General features: G+C 43.4%; 1 protein-coding gene across 1 annotated transcript; it reads right to left on the minus strand.

The window, feature by feature from the left end:
• Positions 1-308: 308 nt before the first annotated feature.
• pkn2a (protein kinase N2a) lies at positions 309-20,410 on the minus strand. The gene is made up of 23 exons (XM_070919095.1): positions 20,378-20,410; positions 14,476-14,640; positions 13,950-14,085; positions 10,688-10,842; positions 7,511-7,633; positions 7,241-7,381; positions 6,733-6,946; positions 5,983-6,168; positions 5,642-5,751; positions 5,285-5,428; positions 4,911-4,986; positions 4,495-4,651; positions 4,240-4,366; positions 3,635-3,771; positions 3,151-3,226; positions 2,777-2,868; positions 2,464-2,640; positions 2,306-2,368; positions 2,148-2,224; positions 1,825-1,967; positions 1,535-1,642; positions 1,359-1,439; positions 309-1,041 (listed from the first exon to the last, which is right to left on the minus strand). The coding sequence occupies exons 1-23, from the start codon at positions 20,396-20,398 to the stop codon at positions 838-840; spliced, it is 2,913 nt and encodes a 970-aa protein (XP_070775196.1). The 5' UTR covers positions 20,399-20,410; the 3' UTR covers positions 309-837.
• Between the last annotated feature and the right edge of the window lie 1,359 nt (positions 20,411-21,769).

The raw sequence follows: 21,769 nt of genomic DNA on the forward strand, positions 1-21,769 counted from the left end.
ATTAATTTAATAGTTTAAGCAGCATGCTCTTTGACACTAAAGAGATTTATCATTGTGTGGGTTTGTTGTATGCAGACATGAAAGCTTCAGCTGAGCAAAGTGAGGTTGGAAGAGGGGGCCCCTACACAAAAACACATGCGGTGTAAAAGACTCTTGCTTGGATTTCAAGTCAGGCAGCAGCAGTAGTAGTCAAGATGTTTGCTGTAGTTGACCGCTCAGTGACGATGCTTTGAGCACTTCAGATTCACCGAACACCAGTTTCAGACGTGATCGTGGCAGAAATATCAAATTTTACAGTGAGATAAAAATGTCCTTAAGCTATGGCGAGGGCTTTTGCAAATAAAGAAAGAAAAACACGACAATAAAATATACGACTGAATATAATCTGTACAGATCAAAATAAACTGAAGACAGTGACACTGAATAACATGATTGTGATGTTGCCGTCTTCGCGGAGTTCATATGAAAAACATTCTCAGTGGTCAGACAATGGACACGACGACGCGCGCAGGAGGAAGAAGCATCCCTCCTCCTTCACTCTCCAACAACAGAGTTTCATTTGTTTTCTTTTTCTTAAAAAAAAAAAAAAAAAAGTTCTTCATGTGGATTAAAAAATAAGTGGGGGTCCTCGGGAGGCTCCTGGACTTTCTTCTCAATGGCACAGAGTTTTTGCCCGAAGGTTTGGGGAGCCACCATGTTGCTCCTTCTCAACATTTTGGGCGAGGAAGAAGAAAGTTTAAAATGATGTGAGCTACAGTCTTTGCTGCGTTGGTTGGTTCACAGTGTGTGTGTGTGTGTGTGTGTGTGTGTGTGTGTGTATACGGGGGTCAGGTGGAGCTAACACCAGTCAGCGATGTAATCAAAGTCAGAGAACGTGTTCTGCTCCTCGGAGCTCAGCGCTCGGGGCTCCCTGGGCGGGGTTAAGATCGGAGCCTCTGAGGTAAATTCATCATCGAAGTTGCTGACGTCGTTGGTGCCCTGGATAGTCGGTACGAACGGCGGCTTCACCTTCTTTGCCAACAGTCCGTTCCAATCCATGCTCTGCCAAAAGAGAGGGAAGGTCGCATTGGTGTTCATTTCTTTTTTGAAAAATAGTTTGCAAGAAAGCGAATGAGCACATTTCCCAAAACGTCAGAGTCTGATGAGAAGATTGATACCACTCTCATGTCAGTCCGTTAAACATAAAGCTATAGCATCCGGTTAGTTTAGCTTAGCATAAAGACTAGAAACGGGGGGGACAACTAGCCTGGTTCGGTCCACAGCTAAATAAAAAGAACTCCACCTTCCGGCTCCTCTAAAGCACAAAATGTCAAACTATTCCTTTAAATACAAAATTACAAATTCTTCTGGTTCCTTACCCTGAAGAATAGATGCTTCTTAACCTCCTCTGCGTCTTTTTCTCCTGCTCCCAGTCGTCGTTCTGGACTCCTCCTCAGAAGCTGAGCACGAGGAGAAGCACAAAATACAGTAAATGTTAAACCGATACACTTGTGTGATTATTCAGCTGTTTTGAATTTAAACTCCATCTACACACCCTCCTCATGATGGAGATGGCCTCGGTTGAGAGGAACCGTGGGTAGCGGACTTCGTCGTTGACTATGCTGTCAAACACCTCCTCCTCATCGTCACCGGGGAAGGGCGACTGAAAAGAAATGCACCAAGATGAAAACGTAACAGCTACTGCTGAACGTGACTCACTGACGTTCAGTGCAAATTAAATGGCACGACAATATGTGCAAGATTACTGAATGTCTGTGAAGGTATTGCAAACTCACTTATAGATCATTAATTACACGGAACATCTCGAGGGAAACATGCACTCACCTCCCCGACCAGCATCTCGAAGATAAGGACGCCGAGCCCCCACCAGTCCACAGCACGAGTGTACGACGTTTCAGTCAAAACCTCGGGAGCTAAAAACTCTGGTGTGCCGCAAAACGTGCTGGTGCGGTCCCTGAAACCCATTCCTGAAAGCAACACAGAGGTTGTTGAATAAAACTCTCACTGTCTCCTTATTCATCCTTGTTTGACAACCGATATGTCAGGAATAGTAAGGGTTTTTACAGTTTTACAGTCATTTTGAAGCTACAGATCCTTGCTTAATTGTAACATATAAAGCCTTCAGTATAATGCGTTTTCCATTCTACCTTCTTTGCAAAGCCCAAAGTCAGCAATCTTTACATATCCCTCTGTATCCAGGAGCAGGTTATCCAGCTTCAAATCTCTGCAAATCAAAATTAAAAATATTTTTTAAACTTCATGCAGACACGGGACTGAAGTGAATAACATTACACAAACTGCTTACCTGTACACAATCTTATGGTCATGTAAGAACTGCAATCCCAACACGACGCAGGCTGCATAAAATCTGCAAAAACACAGAGTAGGTTAACATGAGTTTTACTGGAGAATATAAAGAAAGGTTAAGACACTGGTGATGGAGTCAAAGCTCTGCTCACTCACATGGCCCTGGGCTCAGAGAACACATCAGCGTGAATGTGCATCATCAGGTCGCCCCCCGCCGCATACTCCATGACGAAACACACGTGCTCCTGCGTCTGGAAACACGCAAACAGGTTGACGAGGAACGGGTGGCGGACGCTGTTCACCGTCTCGAAAATCCTCTTCTCACACATCAGACTGGCAAAGAGAGGAGGAGACTGTGTGAGTCACAGCCGCACAGTCAAAGAACTGCTGCTATTCGTCGAAGATTCACAAACAATCTCTCCGTTTTCTTTACATTTCCAGTTGCAGCCTTGCAGTGTTAAATGTTTACCTGTCCACCTCATCGCGAGCCACGATGTCTCCTTTCTTCAGAGCTTTGATGGCAAACATCTCACCTGTGCTTTTATATTCTGCCAACAACACCTGAGGAAGGGAAGCAGAGGAGAGAGACACTTCAGAGAAAAACTTTGCGTCTGCTTCGTTCTGTTGGACTAGAGCTCAAACGACTGCAAAATGCATCAGCAACTATTTTGATAAACAACAAATCAAATAATATTTCAAACAAGAATATCAAACATTTCCCAGTTTAAGCTTCTGAAAAGTGACGATTTGATGCTTTTCGCTGTCATGTGATAGTAAAATATTGGTAAAATAACAGACAGATTCATTGATAATAAAAAAAGAATTGTTAGTGTTGAAAGTTACCTTTCCAAAGTGCCCACGTCCAAGGACTGCCACACATTTGAAATCTTGGAGGCTGAAGTGGAACTGCTCTTCTTCCCTGGGAAGTGATCAGTGTTTACATTAATATCCATCATGAATTAGATGTAGAGAGACCTGCATGAAGCAGCAGACTATACATGACTGTTCACCTCAAAAGCATGAAGACTGAAAGCCAGGGGGCAGTGTTTACACCCACGTTACTATTTCAGCTCCACTGAACACTTGCATGTCAGAGCATTACAACTGAACAGACCTTGAAAGATGTGAAGAACTGTAACAATAAAAACAATAATGGTGGCAAAACGTGTGTCTTTACAATCTTTCTGTGCCTAAACCCTCTTCAAATAAAAGACTCTACTAGGAGCAGCATGACAGCAACCAGAGCCTTGACTTCATCTACTCCGCTCTTCATTTACTTGAAGCTTTTAAAAGTAACACACACAAGACGAGCTTGGGGCTCTCCTACCTGATCTCTGCGTCTTTCTGGATGACGGTGAGCTCCAGGTCTGGATGCTGGATCTCCTGCTCCACCACTCTGTCCTGGTCTGGCTTCACCGCTATGCTGTTCCTCTTGTTCAAGAAGTCAAACGAGGCGAGTGCATCCTGCAGAGAGAGAGAGAGAGATTTTCTAGACAACTGAAAATGAAGAGGAACGAGCTTTTAGCCATCATCTATTACTGGAAAACTATAGTTACATCTGTCGTGTCTTAACATTCACAAATATGCTTCAGTGTTTGATAATCAATACATAATACGATCTGCATGACTGTCTTCATCTGCAGGAACGTAATGATAATGGAAAACCAATTTGATGTATTTTTTTTACTAAATTCACTTTATACAAGTCTTGTTCTCTACCCAGGCTTTTGTCGGGTGGCTGTGTGCTGTCTGATTCCCAGGAAAGCACTCCTTACACCTTCACAGGAATGCTTTCTTGTTTCAAACAGAAAGAGACACACTGGTGGCCATCTTTATGAATGAGTATCTGCGTCTCTGTTGTCTTCCACCTGTGATTACATCAGCTCATTGCTGCCTTATCGATAAATACCAGTAATTCCTAGAACAGTGTACCTGCACTTCCTCCTTATCAGGCATCTTATCCTGCACCTGTGGTTCTCGGATGTCGTCGGGTGCTGGGTAGTGTTTGGGTCCCGGGGTGGGCTCTTTGTCAAAGTCCAGCTTGGTCACCAGCGGGTCGCTGTGTATGGGCAGAGGTACGCAACTCGTTTTTAACACTGTGTCCTATTCATAGTTTTAGTATGAGTTAATAATTAGATTTGAATATCCTTATCCTCCATGTCTGTGTGAGCATGTGTGTTGGAGTACCTGCTGGGTGTGGGTGAACCGGGCAGGCTGCTGGGCCCAGTCTCAGCTGCCTGCGGGCTGAAGGAGTTGGTGCTGACGGTCGGTATGGCTCTTCTCACCAGGCGGCCCCACGTGGCAATGTTGATGTTCATCTGAGGGGCTCGCAGGAAGGTTTTACCTGATAACGAAGAGGCAAAAGACACATAAGAAGAAGAAAAACAAGGAATACATGTCAATATTACAGAATAATCTCCCCTTTTCTTTAACCACCTAGCAGCTGATTTGGGGAAATTCAGGAAAGATGAATACTGTATTTAGTGAATCCAAGAAGCAGAAGCATTAACATTATTAGATACAACAGGCAAGCCTGTTTTAACAAATGTCCGCTACTATGATGCATGTCTGAGAATCACAATAGTGAGGTAACGCTGACTCACCCTGCTGCTTTGAGAAAATCTTCTTTTGTCTTTGCAGCTTTGGTCGTCTCTCAATAACAGGATTGAAAAATGTTACCTAAGCAAGAGAAAAGAAAGAAAATTTAGATTTTAAACAAAGAAAAAAAGAGGGCACAATCAGTGGGGATCTGAGTCTAAATGTATGTGCGGTGAAAGCGCTTATAGGATTGTAAAAGATGAAGAATAAGACGAGCCTGTAGTCAGAAGAGTTTAATGCGAAAGCGTCTTGTAGAGGCAGAAAAGTGTATTTGTATTTTTGAATTTCTGTCCATTACGGCTACCAGGAGCTGTTTCAGTGTGACCTGTCATTTGTTACCACTGACGGTCAATAATAGTCAGTGTGTGTGTGTGTGTACCTCAGCAAACAGCATCCCCTGTGGCTCTAGGTACAGACACATCCCATGACGCTGGTTGTCCAGAAAGTCCTCCAGCCGCAGGAACTTGACAGCACAGAGCGAACGCCAGTCACGCCAGTACACCGAGATCTCCAGCTCACGAGACTACAGCACGGAGACGGAGACGGAGACACACACACACACACACACACACACACACACACACACACACACACACACACACACACACACACACACACACACACACACACACACACACACACACACACACACACACACACACACACCAAACACAACACTGAATCAACAGCACAGATGTAGGTCAAGGGTAGAAATGCGCGTGTGTGTGTATGTTACCCGGTCCAGCTCCAATGTAAACTTCTGGTCCCAGGACTGGTTGCTGACCGACTTCCAGCTTGTCTGGCCGACTACCGTGTTGTCCAGCTTCAACACTGCGCTGATCTCATCTGAGGAAACATACGCACGCGTTATTTGTTAAGCACTGATACTGATGTATTAACAATGCCCTGATTGTGACTGTATTTCAGTTGCTATTACAGAAAAGGTCCATAACAGACCTGTAAACGACCTTTTCTGGCCCAGCTGTTTATTGGTAACTTTGGTGAAGCTCAATGTCATCACAGAATTAATCTTTTCATCAATATTTCCAGACCGTGTAGGAGGTCAGATCTACTTACTGGAGAGCTCCTCGCTCTTTGTCAAGTTCCGTGAGCTCACGCCACGGTTTCGGTTTGCTCGGCTGATGAAGGACGAGCGCGTCTCGCTGGGGCTCCAGCCGGGCAGCGGGACAGACGCAGCTTTGGAGCGACCCGGGACATTTTCCAGAAGGTCCTGACAGCCCATGAGCCTGACGTCTAACGTGCCTGGAAGTGAGGTGGGACGATACACATTCGTATATCACACAATCTGTCTTGTGCCAAACGGGATAACTGAATAACCTGGCACATTATAACTGGCCTATATATTTGAATGTACTTTCAAAATGCATCAAGTGAAGGATATAACTCTTGGTTGGTTTCAGAAAGATATATTAGGATGGTGAGTTAGGCCAGTCTTGGTGTTTCTATTAGTCTAGTCTAATTCAATTTGACAGTTGCACAGATTTTAGACTCACAAGCTGTGTTTCCATGGTAACAATGAATGAAATGTGCGGACAATTGAAAACCAATCTTATCTAGTTGCCAACAATGTTGTTTCAGAAGCCATGAGAAGGGAAAGAGTTTTAAAGAGTAAAGTTAACTACTGAAAATAAAAACATCCTTGTAACTTAGATTCTTCTTGTCTCTTCAAAGGAGCTGATCAGCTAGAAGGCGCAGCTCAGTCTGAAACTTCACGGGTTCACTAATTAACAACTGGTATGAAACAGTAATAATCAATAATAATCAATGCACTATCGATAACCAACATTGTGTCTTTAGTCCAGATACCTGTGAGGGCGGCGGGCTTAGTCACAGTGCTGTACTGGTTCTGTGTGGAGATGATGCTGGATCTGGGACTGAGGACCGGTGAGGACAGCAGGGACAACTCTTCCACAATGCTGATGCTGCGCGGGTGGTTTTTAGGCAACTCATTGAGGCGTTGCTCCAAGGAATATCGCAGGAGGTCGAGCTTTTGACTGGACTCATTAAAACGAGCCTGGGCCTGAGAGAGAGGAGAGAGGGAGCACAGGAGGGTGGGAGGAAAGGTAGGAGGTGGAGTTGAAGTGGAGAAGGATGGAAAGAGAGAGAGAAACATCAGTTACATTGTGCATTTTACTTAAGTGGAGCACAGCAGCAGAGCAGGGATCGGTTTCATTTAAAGCCCATGGAACTGTATCAGGTCTGAAGTGATGAGAATCTTGTTCCTGCTTGTTGTAAATCACCACTGAACACACGGGGGGTAGAAGATGTGATATTACATGGACACAAACTCACACATGCAGACACAAACATCTACCTCTGAATGTGCTCTCTTCTCTGTGACTTTTCCTGAGCCCAGGAGTTTCATGACGTTCTTGGCTCCCTCGGCCACGGCGGACTCTATCTTGGCGTGGTGACACAGCTCCTCCACCCGTAGGTCCAACGGGCTGATGATGGGCTTGTCTGGAGGACAAGGAAGGACATGATTCTTTATTTTAGACATAATTGTTTATAAGACCTTGTGCACACTAATAGAGGCATTTCTCCTCAAAAGATCAATAAATGCAAACGAAGGCTCACCCATCACATCATTGTTCTCGAAGCTCAGCTCGCTGGCCTGGCTGGCCTTGAGGATCTGCATCCTGATGAACTCTATCTTCGTCTTGCTGTCCTGAAGCATCTGCTGGGCAGTCGCTAGCAACTTACGATCCTATGAACAAAAATTAGAAATGAAACAATCACTGTCTGCTGGGGGGGGAAACATATATCAACACACTTTGATCAATTTGAATCAAAAGGATTTAATCATGTTTTGTCTTCTGATTAAAATAACTGGAGGTCAGAACTTTACAGATGACCTGAGTTGCACACCATCATTTGTCACTTATTGTGTTTTGTTGTTGTGAGCATGTAACACAAACAGCCAGGACCCCAGTCCATGCCCTTAATTGGAGTTTAAGAATGAGTGACCACATGGAAAATCTTATTCATCAAAAAAGAAGGTGGAATCTCATTGTGTTGTTGTAATTGCTGACCCTGTCATGCACGCACACGCACACACACACACACACACACACACACACACACACACACACACACAGAGTGGAGTAAGCAAACTCCACCCAGAATTCCTCTGAATTGTACTGGACTCTGTCCAGCAGGCATTTCCTCTCTGACATCAGGACAGGACTATTTCCAACTGGAAGGTGCCTCTGTCCGTCTGTCTGTCTGTCTGACCCGGGGAGGTCGCTTACAAAACACTGTGACCTCCCCTGGTCAGACAGAAAGTGGGGGTCATGTGGCAGTTTTTAGTCCCATTTACTGTACTACAGTTACACACTAAGGCTCTGCAAGTACCTTACCAATTCTAAACTAAACTAAAATTCAAGGACTCATGTCTGGACTACTTTAAAATTAGACATTAACCCAAGTTCTCATCTCAAAGTTCTTAAAATTTAGTACTGACCATGTCTAGAAATGTTTATAAAATTGTTAATTCTAACAATCTTTTTACAGGGGTTTATGTGTGAAACTATTTCTTGGTCAGGTGCAGTGACTGTGGTTTTCAGACCAAATTGTTCTAGGGACTCCTTCAGAAGAACTGCCCACTGGAGAGCTCCCCCAAGCACTACATACCTTCAAGGGCTTTTTTTCTGTTTGCATTTGCACTGCTAATAGGAATGCTCAAGTGACATAAGCCAGCTGGTGGGTGGTAGGGCAACGTCACACACAAGATTTTTTATAAATCGCGTTGTATTTCCCCAGTCGCATATACAGTCAATAAAGCCTGGACTTCACGGTCCATTTGTTTTGGTACACTATAACTTATTATAACAAAAATCATGTTCATTAATGACCTTTAGAGGTGCTGGTGGGTGGATTTTGTTATCTTTAGACAGAGCCATGCTAGCTGTTTCCCTCCATTTCCAATCTTTATGCTAAGCTAAGCTAACCAGCTGCTAGCTGTAGCTTCATATTTACTGTACAGATGTGAGAGTGATATCAATCTTCTCATCTTACTCTTGCCAAAATGTCAAACTATTCCTTTAAAAAGGATTTTCAAGGCATGAGACATTTAATCAGTCCATGCCACATTAAAGTACACCTGACATATCCACAGAAACAGAGCAGAATTATATCACTGGCAACGTAGAGACTACTCACACCCTAAACTATACTCAACCTTCTACTACAAAGTGGCTTCAATACTACTGATGGACACAAGAGCCAAGATGAGCATGAGTGGCTCTTGGTGCTCTGGCTGTTATTAGTCCTGGTGACTTACACACACATCCCAACTAAATTATAGTTGTTCTCTCTCTGAGCATTAGAGGAGCCACAAGGACTGTAAGTGCTTTGTGAACAAACAGCAGTGCATATGACACATGGTATGTGTCAGCGCCTTCTCATGTTTCCTCCTCCCCTACAGTGAAGCTGTAAAAGCAAACCCAACATGTATCTTTCTACCATCTGCACACTGGAAACTGGGATTGAGCCTGCTCACGCCAGCTTTTATGTGATTATGACCACATTACCTTTCTAAAAAGACTCTTGTGTTACTCTAAGTTTTAAAAATAAATAATCATCACTGGTGATTAGGAGTCTGGAAATCCTTTACAGCCTGTGGTGCATGATACAACTCTGTCCTGTGGTCTTTGGATTTGTTCTCAGTAGTGTTTTGCAAAAGGACAACACATGAACCGAGATGAATTAGCAAGCCTTAAAAGAAAGCAGGCATTAAACTGGTCATAACCAGTCAACAAATGTAATGATCACAAGTGGATATGGCTTTAATTTCCACCCGGGGATCAATAAAGTATTTCTGATTCTGATTCCAAAAAAGGTTGGGAAACACTGATCTAAACCACCTTATTGGAAGATAAAATGGAAAGTGAACACACATTTATAGCAGAAATGTTGCCAATTATCCCTCATTGCGCAGGAAAACTGCGTGCACACAACAATGGCAAGTGCGATAATTCAAGGTTGAACAAGGAAGTCGATTTATAAACTGATGGATTTTCACGACAGACAGTCTGGGACATAATTTCACTCTTCACCCTTATTTTCTCTTCCAAATAAGTTAACGGCTAACGTGAAGGTTTGTTTGTCTGACTGCTCATGATTCTTGCCCAATTTGAATTTTTTTTGGTGATGTCACAATGTTGCCAGATGTCCTAGGTGGGCACGCTTCGGCGAGCTTCGTGACCATCTCAGCCCGTGCTCTGAGCGAGCGTTCATAGGTTTTCTATGAGGGAGGGTGTGTTATGTTAGTTTTGTACAAATATTGTAGGTTACTACTTTTAATTTGCATTTGCAACACACAGCTAAAACTCATTTGAAAATCTGCAGGGAAGTCCAGTCGCGGTTGCAGCAGTGCCAGCAGTATCTTCATAAATGTATCTGTTTGAAGTTACAATTAGGCATGAGGTCTCCTGCAGGTTTAAGATAAGGTTAATAAGCAACTTTTTAGGTTATGGTTTTGTTAGCTTATCCAAAAAGTTACAAGACAACGGCGCATCAGGCTTACAATACTCTTTGTGACATGGATGTAAGGCACTGTTCCTGGGTGAAATACCATGTTTTTAAGGAGTCCGGTACTAGTTGACTACGGTGTTATTATTGCTGAAATAAATTATGCCAAAAACTACAGACGACCCATCTTGTATGAAACAACACAACTGATGTGTGATGATGTGATTTTACACACTCGGCAACCTGCCATGAACCAGCTACAACCTGAAAGTCAGGTGCTGAATCCTACCTTGGAGGGCCCATTGGAGTACATCTGAATCATGTTCTCGGCCCCCTGTTTGACCTTGAGCTCGATGTCATTCTGTCTTTTCAGGGCAGCCAGACGGCTGCTGCTGGTGCACATTCTCGCCTCACTGTTGGGGGTATCTGGGGTCAAAGGGCATTCTGGGTAAAGACAAAAAAAGTACAAGTTACCACCTTAGGGCCCTTTGGAAACAACCACAGATATATGACTCTGTATGTGCTACTGGTGTTTGTCACAAATACCCACTCACTGTAAATAGTAACTCAGCATGCATGTGCTATTTTGGGCTGCCAGACATTTTGAAGTTAGCTTAACGAAAACACGTACACGTGGCAACTTCAGCAGTCACATAATGTCTCCAAAATGTGATGGGGTTTGTTAGCACAAGACTCCAATTGACTCACTCTCAAGTAAACATTAAGATCTGATATAAAGTAGAATTTCAGATCAATAAATGGTGTCACAGTGACACTTTCAGTTGGATCTGAACTCTTTTTCTCCATTACGCATACACAGAAAATAGAAACGTGATTTCACCACATCAAAGGTGAACCCAGAGCACACAAATATTCAGTTTGACTTGAATTCGATTTGGTATGATGTCTTGATATTCAGGAACTATAATACAAAAGGCAATCACTGCTAATTTTTAATGGATTTTCTGTTATCGCGTTGGATCTCTCCACAAGTCTGTTCAAACTTTTAAAACAGCAGATGGAAACCCTGCGGCCAATTCTGAGCAACTGAAAACAAAACAAAACAAAAAAACAAAACAAGTGTGAACTTGCAGACATCTACCAATACTGCAGTGACATTGCTGTCGCTTATGGCAATGATATATCCACAACAATGACAATATTCTCACCGTTTTTAATATTGCTTTTTGTTCAGACCCTAAAAGCAGCTGGGACAACACAGTGCAGACACAGTCCCCCACACGCACATGCAACGTAAAAACTAGTGTCTTCTATCCCCTGAGCTGGACCACAGTTCTGGGTGATGAGCTCACTGTTTTGTTGTGTTTTTTTTTTGTCATGTCTGGACTCGAAAGGTGCAGAGAAAACCCCTCCCCAGACTGATCACTCCAAAGAAACCTGCCTGACTTCTCCAGACTTGACTTGCAAGTTCAGTTTCAGAGTCTACGGTGTCATAAAGGAACTCCTCGTAGAAAGGCCCTAAAGAGAACCCTTAGAAAGTCCACATCCGAAACACAAACAATGCCATTTTCTCACTAGGACCTACAAAATAGTAGCCCATTACGTATATAACTAAAAGTCTTTAAGGTCAATTATCTTCTTTTAGATTTTGTCCATCTAAGTGAGCCCGACTGGCATTACCTAAAATAACAGCGGTGAGGAAAAATCAGTTATTCTGGAAGACGCTGCCAAACACAGATAACAATAACCAGCAGGCGGGTCTGTGATTCATTCAACTCTGAATGTTTCATCAAAACAGTGTCTAAAGATTCCTTTGAACACCTGCAGGATATGGGCAAAAACGGAAGCATGTGATTCTTTGAACTGAGAGTCTACATGTTTCATCTAATGAGCCTTAATAAGCTGAGAGAGCATCACTGCTGGTTTCTGTGGATGGGCAGGAGGGGAGGGTGTTAGCCTTCCCGGGGAAACCCTCTCGTATACAGACACACACACAGTGAGAGAGGCAGGCGGGGCTTGACAGGAAAAACAGAGTGGGCACTTGTAGATTCTCGTCCAAAGCACAGAAAGCCTGTGGTGGTGGTGGTGGTGGTTTGGTCAAGGTCACATCGAGCCAAGAATTCAAGGATTCAGCCTACGCTGGGCCAGAGGTAGATAGATACTGAGCTACTGAATAGCTGCGGGGCTGATGTCACAGCTGGACAGCTGACAAGGGGAACCCTCCCTCAGATTAACCCCATCTGGATCTGATGAAACATGCTAACAATACTCTCCAAACAATTACATCATGATTTGGAGGACTGGACCTAAAACTGGCGTGGGTGGTTGTCAGTTGAGATGGGATGCGATGACTGGAAGGAAAACAGATTGGACTTGTATTCAGGGAGTAAACCGCTGACATTGGGGCAAGTCTCTTTATGAATGAGATCATATGTGACAGAGGGACCTGACTGGTGACCCTGCGTCAGAGCTGCTCCCGCTGCTCCCAGACGGTGCCTGAGAGCGAGTCGGTCCATTTCTGGCCTCAGCTGAGTGGCGGAGAATAACCAGAGCCCCCCTTCAACTTTCTCCTGGAACAAAAACACATTCTGGCTGCTCGCAGAGGCAGAGCAACTCCTACTAATTCAGGAAGCGAGTGCTGTCTCTTGCGGAGTCAAGGACCAGACGTATATTTCCACAAGTTGTCTCATGACTGCGGAGCTGAGCTGCCCTCGGTCCCTCTCCATCATTTAGCGATAGCCGGCGACATTCCGCTGGCGTCGCGTCACTTAAAAAGAAAGCGCTCGTTCATCAGATAGAGAGTCACCGAGTCAGGCTAAATTTGTTCCCACTTAAGATAACCATTTACCAAGGCAACCTCCCTTCCCTCCCCCAGCACACACACACACACACACACACACACCACACATCTCTCCTCATCTACTTCCTAATGTCAACTGGGCTGGGGGGATGTGATGGTAACAAGCAGACAAATACCATTCCTCCTTTTCCTGAATTCACCCGGACACTCGCCACCAACAAAGACGGCATCAGGCAACTACTGTAACTAAACTATATTGAACGCACACCGCTGTTGTGGTTAACTCGCTCCAAATTCCATTGTTGTGGACAAACGCACAGGAGCAGGCTTTCAACGGCCTCGGAGGGGAACAATCGGCAGCTCATTGTAACTGTCGGAGGAATGTGGAATGCAACAATGTCAGCCTCTGGAGAGTGAGTCACCTCCAAACACTGAGCGTGCTCTGTGTGTTTATATAGGTGCAGTTCTGACACAACAATGCCTAAATTATTTACTCGGCGATACTTTTGCATTTGCAATAAAAGAACAAGCTTTGGGAGAGGATACTAAAGAGATAATGACAATATTAAGAAGAGAAATTGATGGCCATTTTGTGATTATACCAGGGCTAAATCCCAGATAAACGTATGGCTCAGAGTGAATCTCTTTAAAATACTATTGGCTGCTATTTGTACAGAGATGGAGGGTAGTATAGCATTAGCTTTTGTCAACTGTCTTTTCGACTTGGTTAATGTTTACTAAACTAATAAAACTACTAATGTTTACTTTGCTGTGGTGTTTCTGTTGTTACCTAGCAGTTCTTCGGGGTCTTTGACCACAATGTGGGCGTTGAGCTCTTGCAGCTCCTGGTGAAGCTCCTCAACCTTCTTGTTAGATTTTTTCAGCATGTTGTCAACATAAGCCAGGCTCTTCTTGTCTGTGGTGACCTGAGGAGAGGAGAGTGGAGGAGACTTAAGAACATTTGACAACTGATAAAGATTTAAAAGGGAAACGCCACCAATTGTAAGCATAAATGCACTACTCAGCTGAGCTTTGTCAAGTCTTTGTCAGCTTGGCCTTGGAGACTACAAACTGATGGCATGGAGTTTGAAAGACATGGGCAGAAATGGTCATAAAATGCTACTCGTTGCATTATGGAAAATGTAGGATCCAGTGTTTTTGAACATTGACCCATACTAGGGACTGCAAGTCAGCATATAACCTGTTTGATTTTGGCCATTTAAAAAAAAAAAAAAGTGTCTCTTATGAGTAACCAAACTTTATGGAAGTATCTCTTTGAGAAAGACTCCACTTTTAAACAAATTCAGTGATTTTACCTTTCGCAGGTTCTCTGCACCTTCTTTTATTTTCAGCTCCTTGCGGATCTCGCGGCGGATCTGCTCCTTGATCTCGTCCAGCTTCTGTTGGACCATGGTGTCGGACAGGTCCAAGTTGTGTCCCAGACCCAGTCGCTCTGCCACCAGCTGGCCCCTGGCATCCCCCTGAAGGAGGACAACAGAGGAGGAGAAGGAGGAGGAGGAAAAAGAGGAGATGAGAGGAATGTAATTCAGAGGAGGTCAGCAAGGGAGGAGGAGGAGGAGGAAAATGTGATAGCAGAGAGAGAGAGGAGGAGAGGACACACAGAGGTCAGTGACTCAGTCAACAAATAGACTGCGCAAACTGGCATTTTCTGAGTAGCGTTTAACCAACAAGTCTTATCAATGTAAACTGTCGAGGACTGTTTCAAAACAGCTGAACAAATCGCCTATAAAATGCCTGCATTTCCATGTTGTCATGAGTGCCACCTTATGACAGCATTAAGGAAGCGATAAAAACAAAGTAGCTACAGACAGTTTCATCCCAGCTGTCACTGAGCTTCTCATAATAACGACCCAAATGTGTGTGAAATCTGTGTGATCTGATCGTAAGCTTCAGGTGATCAATAATAATTTCCTATTTACAAGTTCTACAGTGAACATATATCAGCTGAATGCATCTGAAGTCATAAAGACTTAAACACACTGAAAATGTCCTCTGACCAAACATGAGGTTCAGAGTTCAACACTGGCTGCCCAACCTGAGTACTCTGAGGTCAACCCAGAGTCAACCCAGTGTCATGGTGTGTTTTGAACTTGAGCTAGCCTCTGTACGTGTTGTTTTCACTGCTGCTGTCAGTCACCATTTACCTGCATCCTTAAATCCATTACCTTAACTAAAGAGGGATTAGAAGTCACTTCCTGAATGGCTTCGGCTTTTAAAATTAATCATGAATACAGTGGTGAACTGGTTACGTTCCACTAGTTTATCCCAGAATAGTGTGTGATTATCTGAGGACTGCTAATGATCAATTTATTCCATTTCATTACACAGTTCGTCAATGTAAGCTCTTTGGTTTGATAATATATTCTCATTTTAAATTTGAAGAATATAAACTTTTGAATTACATGGTCACAACTATGAAACGACAACATCATCACAGCTCAAACAAAATACAAAACAAAAGATAAACCCTGCCCTCACTTTGATACCAATAGTCGCTCAATTAGTTATGCATACGCATTGTTATCCAACATCTGTGACCTTTGATGATTTGGAAAAATCAGTAAAAGAACCAACTCAACAGGTAAAATGCAAAAAGGTAAAAAGAGACTTGTTGCCCTATGAAAGCCTCTGAAAACGTGCCAGAGTTTAAGTGTGGAAACGAGGTCGTCAGATGTGAAAAACAGCTCATCACCAGTCTGTGACTACCACGAGATGTGCACCTTGTCGCAATCAAGCCATCAAGACTTTACTATAAAAGAAAGCAGTCAAGCCAAACACTCAGTAACTCAGTAATTAGCTTCAATCTAGTGGGCTAACTGTTCAAATTACAGCTGCCTAAGGAGAGGATGGTAAAACGATGGATCAAGTCAACAAGACGAAACCTCTCATCTGTCTGCCTTACCATAACTTCATCTGTTTCAGCCAACTCCATCTCTAGATCAGTTGAACCAACCAGTCCATGCATGTTCTGCTGACCAGCTAAACTATCATTACATGAACAAGAGGCTCCGTCCAAAGCCACACTCATTCCCTCTGCTGGTGTCCGATGCTCTGCAGCTCTCGTTATGCGCGTCCGTTCTCACACAGACCATTGACATCCACAGGGAAGATAAACCGTCTGAGCAGCGACAGCCAAATCCCTCTTAGCTTCTAACTCTGTGAGGTCAGAGCAGCCCAGAATGGGCCCTAATCTCACTCCAGGGAGAGGACTGTGTCTAAAATTAACCCAGGTTAAAAACATAACACTGCCTGTCCATTGTGGCCTCCCCCCCCGGAAAGCAACTTGTGTGGTGGAGGAGAGGCTCTGAAACGACACCCCAACTACTGTAAGAGGGTTCAAAATACAGCAAAGTGTGGTGATCAAGTGTCAGTGTAGATGATGGTGAAGTCTGAAAGTGTGTTTTATCTACTTTTGAAAGAGAAGAGGCCACATCTCACACAGCAAAAGCCATCATATTGAGTGGCTGTCATCTACTAACTCAACTGATCATGAGACAAGCTGCATCAGGATCTGGATCCACGTAAACAGTTACCTGTGGAAACCCTGAAATCATCTACTCTACTTCTGGCTAATTTATGGTGGGAAAATACATCATGTTTGGTACGATGAGGGATTTCCACGGGCTCTGTCATACCCTCATGGGACCCCCCCACTCTCCTCTATAGATGCCCACCCCAGAGGAAGCTACAGTTTACACATATCCTGGTGCAGAGGCTCCTTGATGACTCATAGGTAAAATAGAGGTCACCACTCCTGGAAATGCAAGAATAATGGGGGGGGGGGGGCAAGCACTCTCTTCTTCAGCTCACTGCCTTGCAAAACTTGTTTGCACTGTAGTTGTGTTTGCCCAGTGTGGTATGAGGACAGCATGAGGACACCCAAAAGGGCCTATTTTACTGCACAACAATGCAAGGAAATCCATGAAAGGCCGATCAGATAAGGTGGAAATAAATCAGCTGGTAGAACCACAAGGTCTGCGTTTTAATTTGACATCAAACAAATAAACAAAATCCAAAGAAAGAGAGCAGGCACTCATTTGCAGGATTGCTTTCACCTCTTGTTTCTCTTTAAGTGCAATACTTCCTTGAGTTGCTCCTTTACCTGTATGGCCCTTATCATTTCTTGCCGCTTGACTGTATTGCCTTGTCAGGGGAATGACGCCACACCAAGACTCGAGACTTATTATTAGGTTCAAAGACGAGTGAAGCAGGAATTGTAAGCAAATGTTTCCACTTGTACCACAATGCATACAGTTTTTGATAGATGGAGGGAACTTGTTCTCATCAGTGTGGCTCAGCTTGCTGCTCTGTGAAATGTTCAAGGCCCACAACAAATAAAAAGACTGTATCTAAAACCTTTTCAGCTTTCATGTTTTGATCATTATCACAAAAATGAAAGCTGCTTAATTCATTAGGTGGATGCTATAGACACACTGTTCATCCCTGCAAAATACAAACAATAACAATTATAGCTATAACTGGCCTACAGAGCTAAGCTAATAGTCTTACAAAAGGTAAGGCAACTGTTACCTACACATGTTGAACTTGTTAAAGAGTTGTTTTAGTGCCTAAGACATGAAAGGAAACTGTGAGGTAAAAGCAAACACTAGGTCTGAGCCTCAAGTGTAAGCAGGTTAACTTGCTCTTTAAGCCTGAAAGCTCCAAGTCCAATAACAAGAGCTCCATTCAGACAATAGGACAATGGAAAAGTTGAGGGCACTATCCAGGCTCACGCTTAAAAAGCCAAGCCCTTTGCCATTTCAGCGCGAGGCCTATCTCAGCCTACAACCTGACACCGGCCGCCTGACCCCACAGCTGGCTGCAGAGTGCTGGCCACAGCCTGGTGCTCTGCTGCGACCAGAAATAGCAACACAGGCTAATAAACGCAGATACTACAAATGCAGCCTTCACACCAGCCTTAGACATATCCCATGCCTAGTCAAACTGTAGGTAATGTCTTGCACTTCAGGTCAATGTTCATGGTCATTTCTGAGCTGGACAGACAGTAGATTTATTGTGTGTCCAGAAAACTGACGCTGCAACGTCACAAAGGGAGACCAAGCGATAAAAACTGCACTGAAGCACCTGTTGCTCTGCTGAGTTGATCTGGTTCCACTCCATGTAAACCACCGTGGTGATATATGTTAAAGTTTAGCTGGTCGACCCTTGCTAAACATAGATACATACTGAAAGCATGACACCCAGATGGTATTTTTTTAAGTCCTAATACAAATCTGCAAAATGCACTACGATCTCATTAAGGAATACAACACAGGGACTTGTGTTATTGTTATGTTAACAGATACCGAGCCATATGTTCCTGTTAATTGTTTTAGAAATATTGAGCTTAAACAGACAGGTGAGTGTAACTTCTCCTCCTCTTCACATCCACGCCAAAAGGATGGGTGTTAACTACACATACATAGCTACAAACAACTGTAAACAAAAGCCCATCTAGGGACAAGCACTGCAGATTAGTCCATGCTGTAAATGCTAAATATAACATTAGTCTATTCAGGGAATGTAAATTATTCCTTTTTGCACCTAACCGGATATTGTGATAGAAAGTACACTGTTGTTGGAAGGTCTTCTGGTTATTGTATTAGGGCTGAGCAATAATTATGTATCATTTATCAACTCTCAATGAAATCACATCACAAAATCATCAATGACTGATCAAATTGTGTAAATAGTTCTACAAAATTATATTGCCTGAATTAGCGATCCCACGCAAATACAACAAAATGTGTTACTGACGCTTTTGTGGTTTGTGTGAGTTTTGCAAAATATAATGCACTATATAAACAGTGGACCACAGTTCATTGTACTGAATATGCATCAGCCTCATCATGTCATCCATTATCCGCCAGCCCTGATGGTAAAATAGTGTAACTTTACATCACCCAGCCTGGCTTACTGATTGGCTTGATTATAAACCTCACCAATATTGTGATGAAACCCCAAATAAGGGACATCTTTATCCATTTATGTCCTCATACTCTCCTACACCTGTTCTGCCATCAGCTTATGGTTTTCAGACTTTTATAATGGGCTGCGGTAGACAATATTGCTCATCATTTGGGGTCATCCTTACAAACACCTGTGCTGAGTGACATAAACGCTAAGCACAATTAACCATTTTATGATTCAGCAAAAGCATCACTGAGCACCACCTGCACCACCTGCTGCCTCAGTCTCCAGCTTCAGACTGCACCAGCCCCGGGAATCTAATTCATAAGAAACATTTAAACTAATACCTCCAACAAGTGTTGGCTTTTGCATCTGCTCCCTGTAAAGACAAATAATCGAGTGTGAGTAATCAATCGTTTTGGCTTGAACGTGAATACAGTGTTTGGAGGGATATTGCTAAAGCGATGTTTGGTTGCATTTAAAAGGTGAGTAGATAGACAGCTCTGGGTGAGTTGTTCATCTTGGACAATAAAAACCAGAAAAATGTATTTCAGGTGTGACGTCACTCAAGTGAAACCACATTAGTCAGTGAGTCATGGTGTTCATAGAGATCATGCTCAACTTGCATTCACTCACTCCTTCTTAAATATAAAAACGTGCATTTGAATGTTAGACAGACATTTTCTGACCCATGTTACGTTGCCGGTGAGTTTTAACTTCCTCCGGTCTGTAACGTGTTAGAAAAAACTTTACGTCAAACAATCCAGTGAACACTTGCTCTTTACAACAGATGGAAACAGCTTTCACTTTACCCACATTACGGTTAAACACATTCAAATGATAAAATATAGCATTACCGGTAGATGAATACACGGAGGACACTGTTTATTTTCCTACAGTAATGCTGGTTAATTTGACGTTAGGCTACAGACCTGAGAGTTAACGTTCAACAGCCATTATCTGACTTGAAAACAGCAAAACTGACGTTAAAACGTTTTACAACAAAGGCCGTTACGTTACTTAACACAGCAGGTCCAGCACAAAATCACCGGCTTAAAACTTGGATATTTCAGGATAAGTTACTTTTGGATAATTGTTTCCCAGGCCTCAATCCATGGATAATTCCCAGACAAGCCTTTGGGATCAGGCAGATGCCCTTCACTTAAATACAAAACTATGGACTCACAGCGACTCAAGTTTAATGAAGTAAAACTGCTCGCTAGCTTACAACTGAACCTCTGGAGCAAGTTTGCGCACTTTTCCCCAACAGTTGTCAACTTTTCCTACCTGCACGGAATCGGCGGCCATCTTGGTTTTCGCCTTTGAATCAAAACCTACGGGGAGAGAGGAGGGGAGGTGGAACTCCAAAAACAAGCCCTGTTTTAAGTTTCCCTCTCTGGCGACAAAAAGACGTGGTTATTTGGACCAAATTATCGGTCATCTCGGGTACACGGGGCTTCCCATGTCGTCTTCACACTTCATTTATGCGGTCACACCGTCCTAGATGGGTCCTGGAGGGTGGACTGGCGCTCATAAATAAGAAAGCTGAGGCGTAAATCTGTCCCAGTGCAGTTGGAGAAAGAGGCGGTGGTTAGAGTGGAAGAGTCCGCCCAGAGGAGCTGCACTGCTGCTGCTGCTGCTGCTGCTGCTGGGCAGCTCGCAGCTCGGACAGTTAACATACACACGTGATCCAAAACTTCCCATAGGCTAGACTTACCTCATGCTATTGACCTGAACTCATCCCGGGGTAAACACTAAAACACACTAAATCTTAACTTCTTAGATATGTGCCATTTTCACCTTTCATTTTCATTTTAATAAAAGCAGCAACACCCCCATGAAAAGTTGTCCATTACAAGTAAAAGTGCTGCTAGTAGTACATAAGTATTAGCAGAAAAGGTATGGCTACTCATTATGATGGACGGAGCAGCACTCAGATTGTTTCCTTAAGTAAAAGTAGCACTACCTTTATGTAAAAATACTTAGACATTTTGACAAAATGTGACTTAAGTGTAATTATACTATCAGCAAAATACACTTGAATTACATCTCTCAATAAAATAATGGCTCCTTCCAAAATGCTATGTATATATAAAATATTGTATTATTTCATTTCATTGTTATTATTGATGCATTAACATGTAGGCAGCATAATTGTAGTTAGTCAAGGTGGATGTAACTTTGACTGGATCATGCGGATGCTGAACAAACCTGCTGACAAACAGAGCTGCAATGCCAACAAAAGCAGCTACGTACTGAATAAGAGTCAGCGTTTACTTTTGCCAAGCCTGATAGATAGATCAGCTGCTATGAAGAAACCACAGGACAAACACTGGACTCTTCACCACTGGGGCCAGTGCATGACATGTCACACCTCAGTGAGAAGACTTACTGCTGCATTACATAACCCACAGGGACATAGTCATCACAAGCCATATGTCTCAGAGACTGGGCACTCTTCTGTGCTTACGGCAGAGTGTCACAGATATTTATTGGTGTAGACAACAACGCTGGGCCCTCATTCATAAACTGAGCACTGTCCACACAATAAAAATGGCAGAGGCCTTGTTGGGTAGACTTATGAATTATGTGCTCCTGTCAAGATCCCTGGAAAGGTCGAGTCTTTCTGTCTGTCTCCACGGTGACACTCTCCAGAGCCTGCTGAGGACAGGTGCTTCA

Source organism: Enoplosus armatus, chromosome 14 (genome assembly GCF_043641665.1).
Source record: "Enoplosus armatus isolate fEnoArm2 chromosome 14, fEnoArm2.hap1, whole genome shotgun sequence".
Lineage (NCBI taxonomy): Eukaryota > Metazoa > Chordata > Actinopteri > Centrarchiformes > Enoplosidae > Enoplosus > Enoplosus armatus.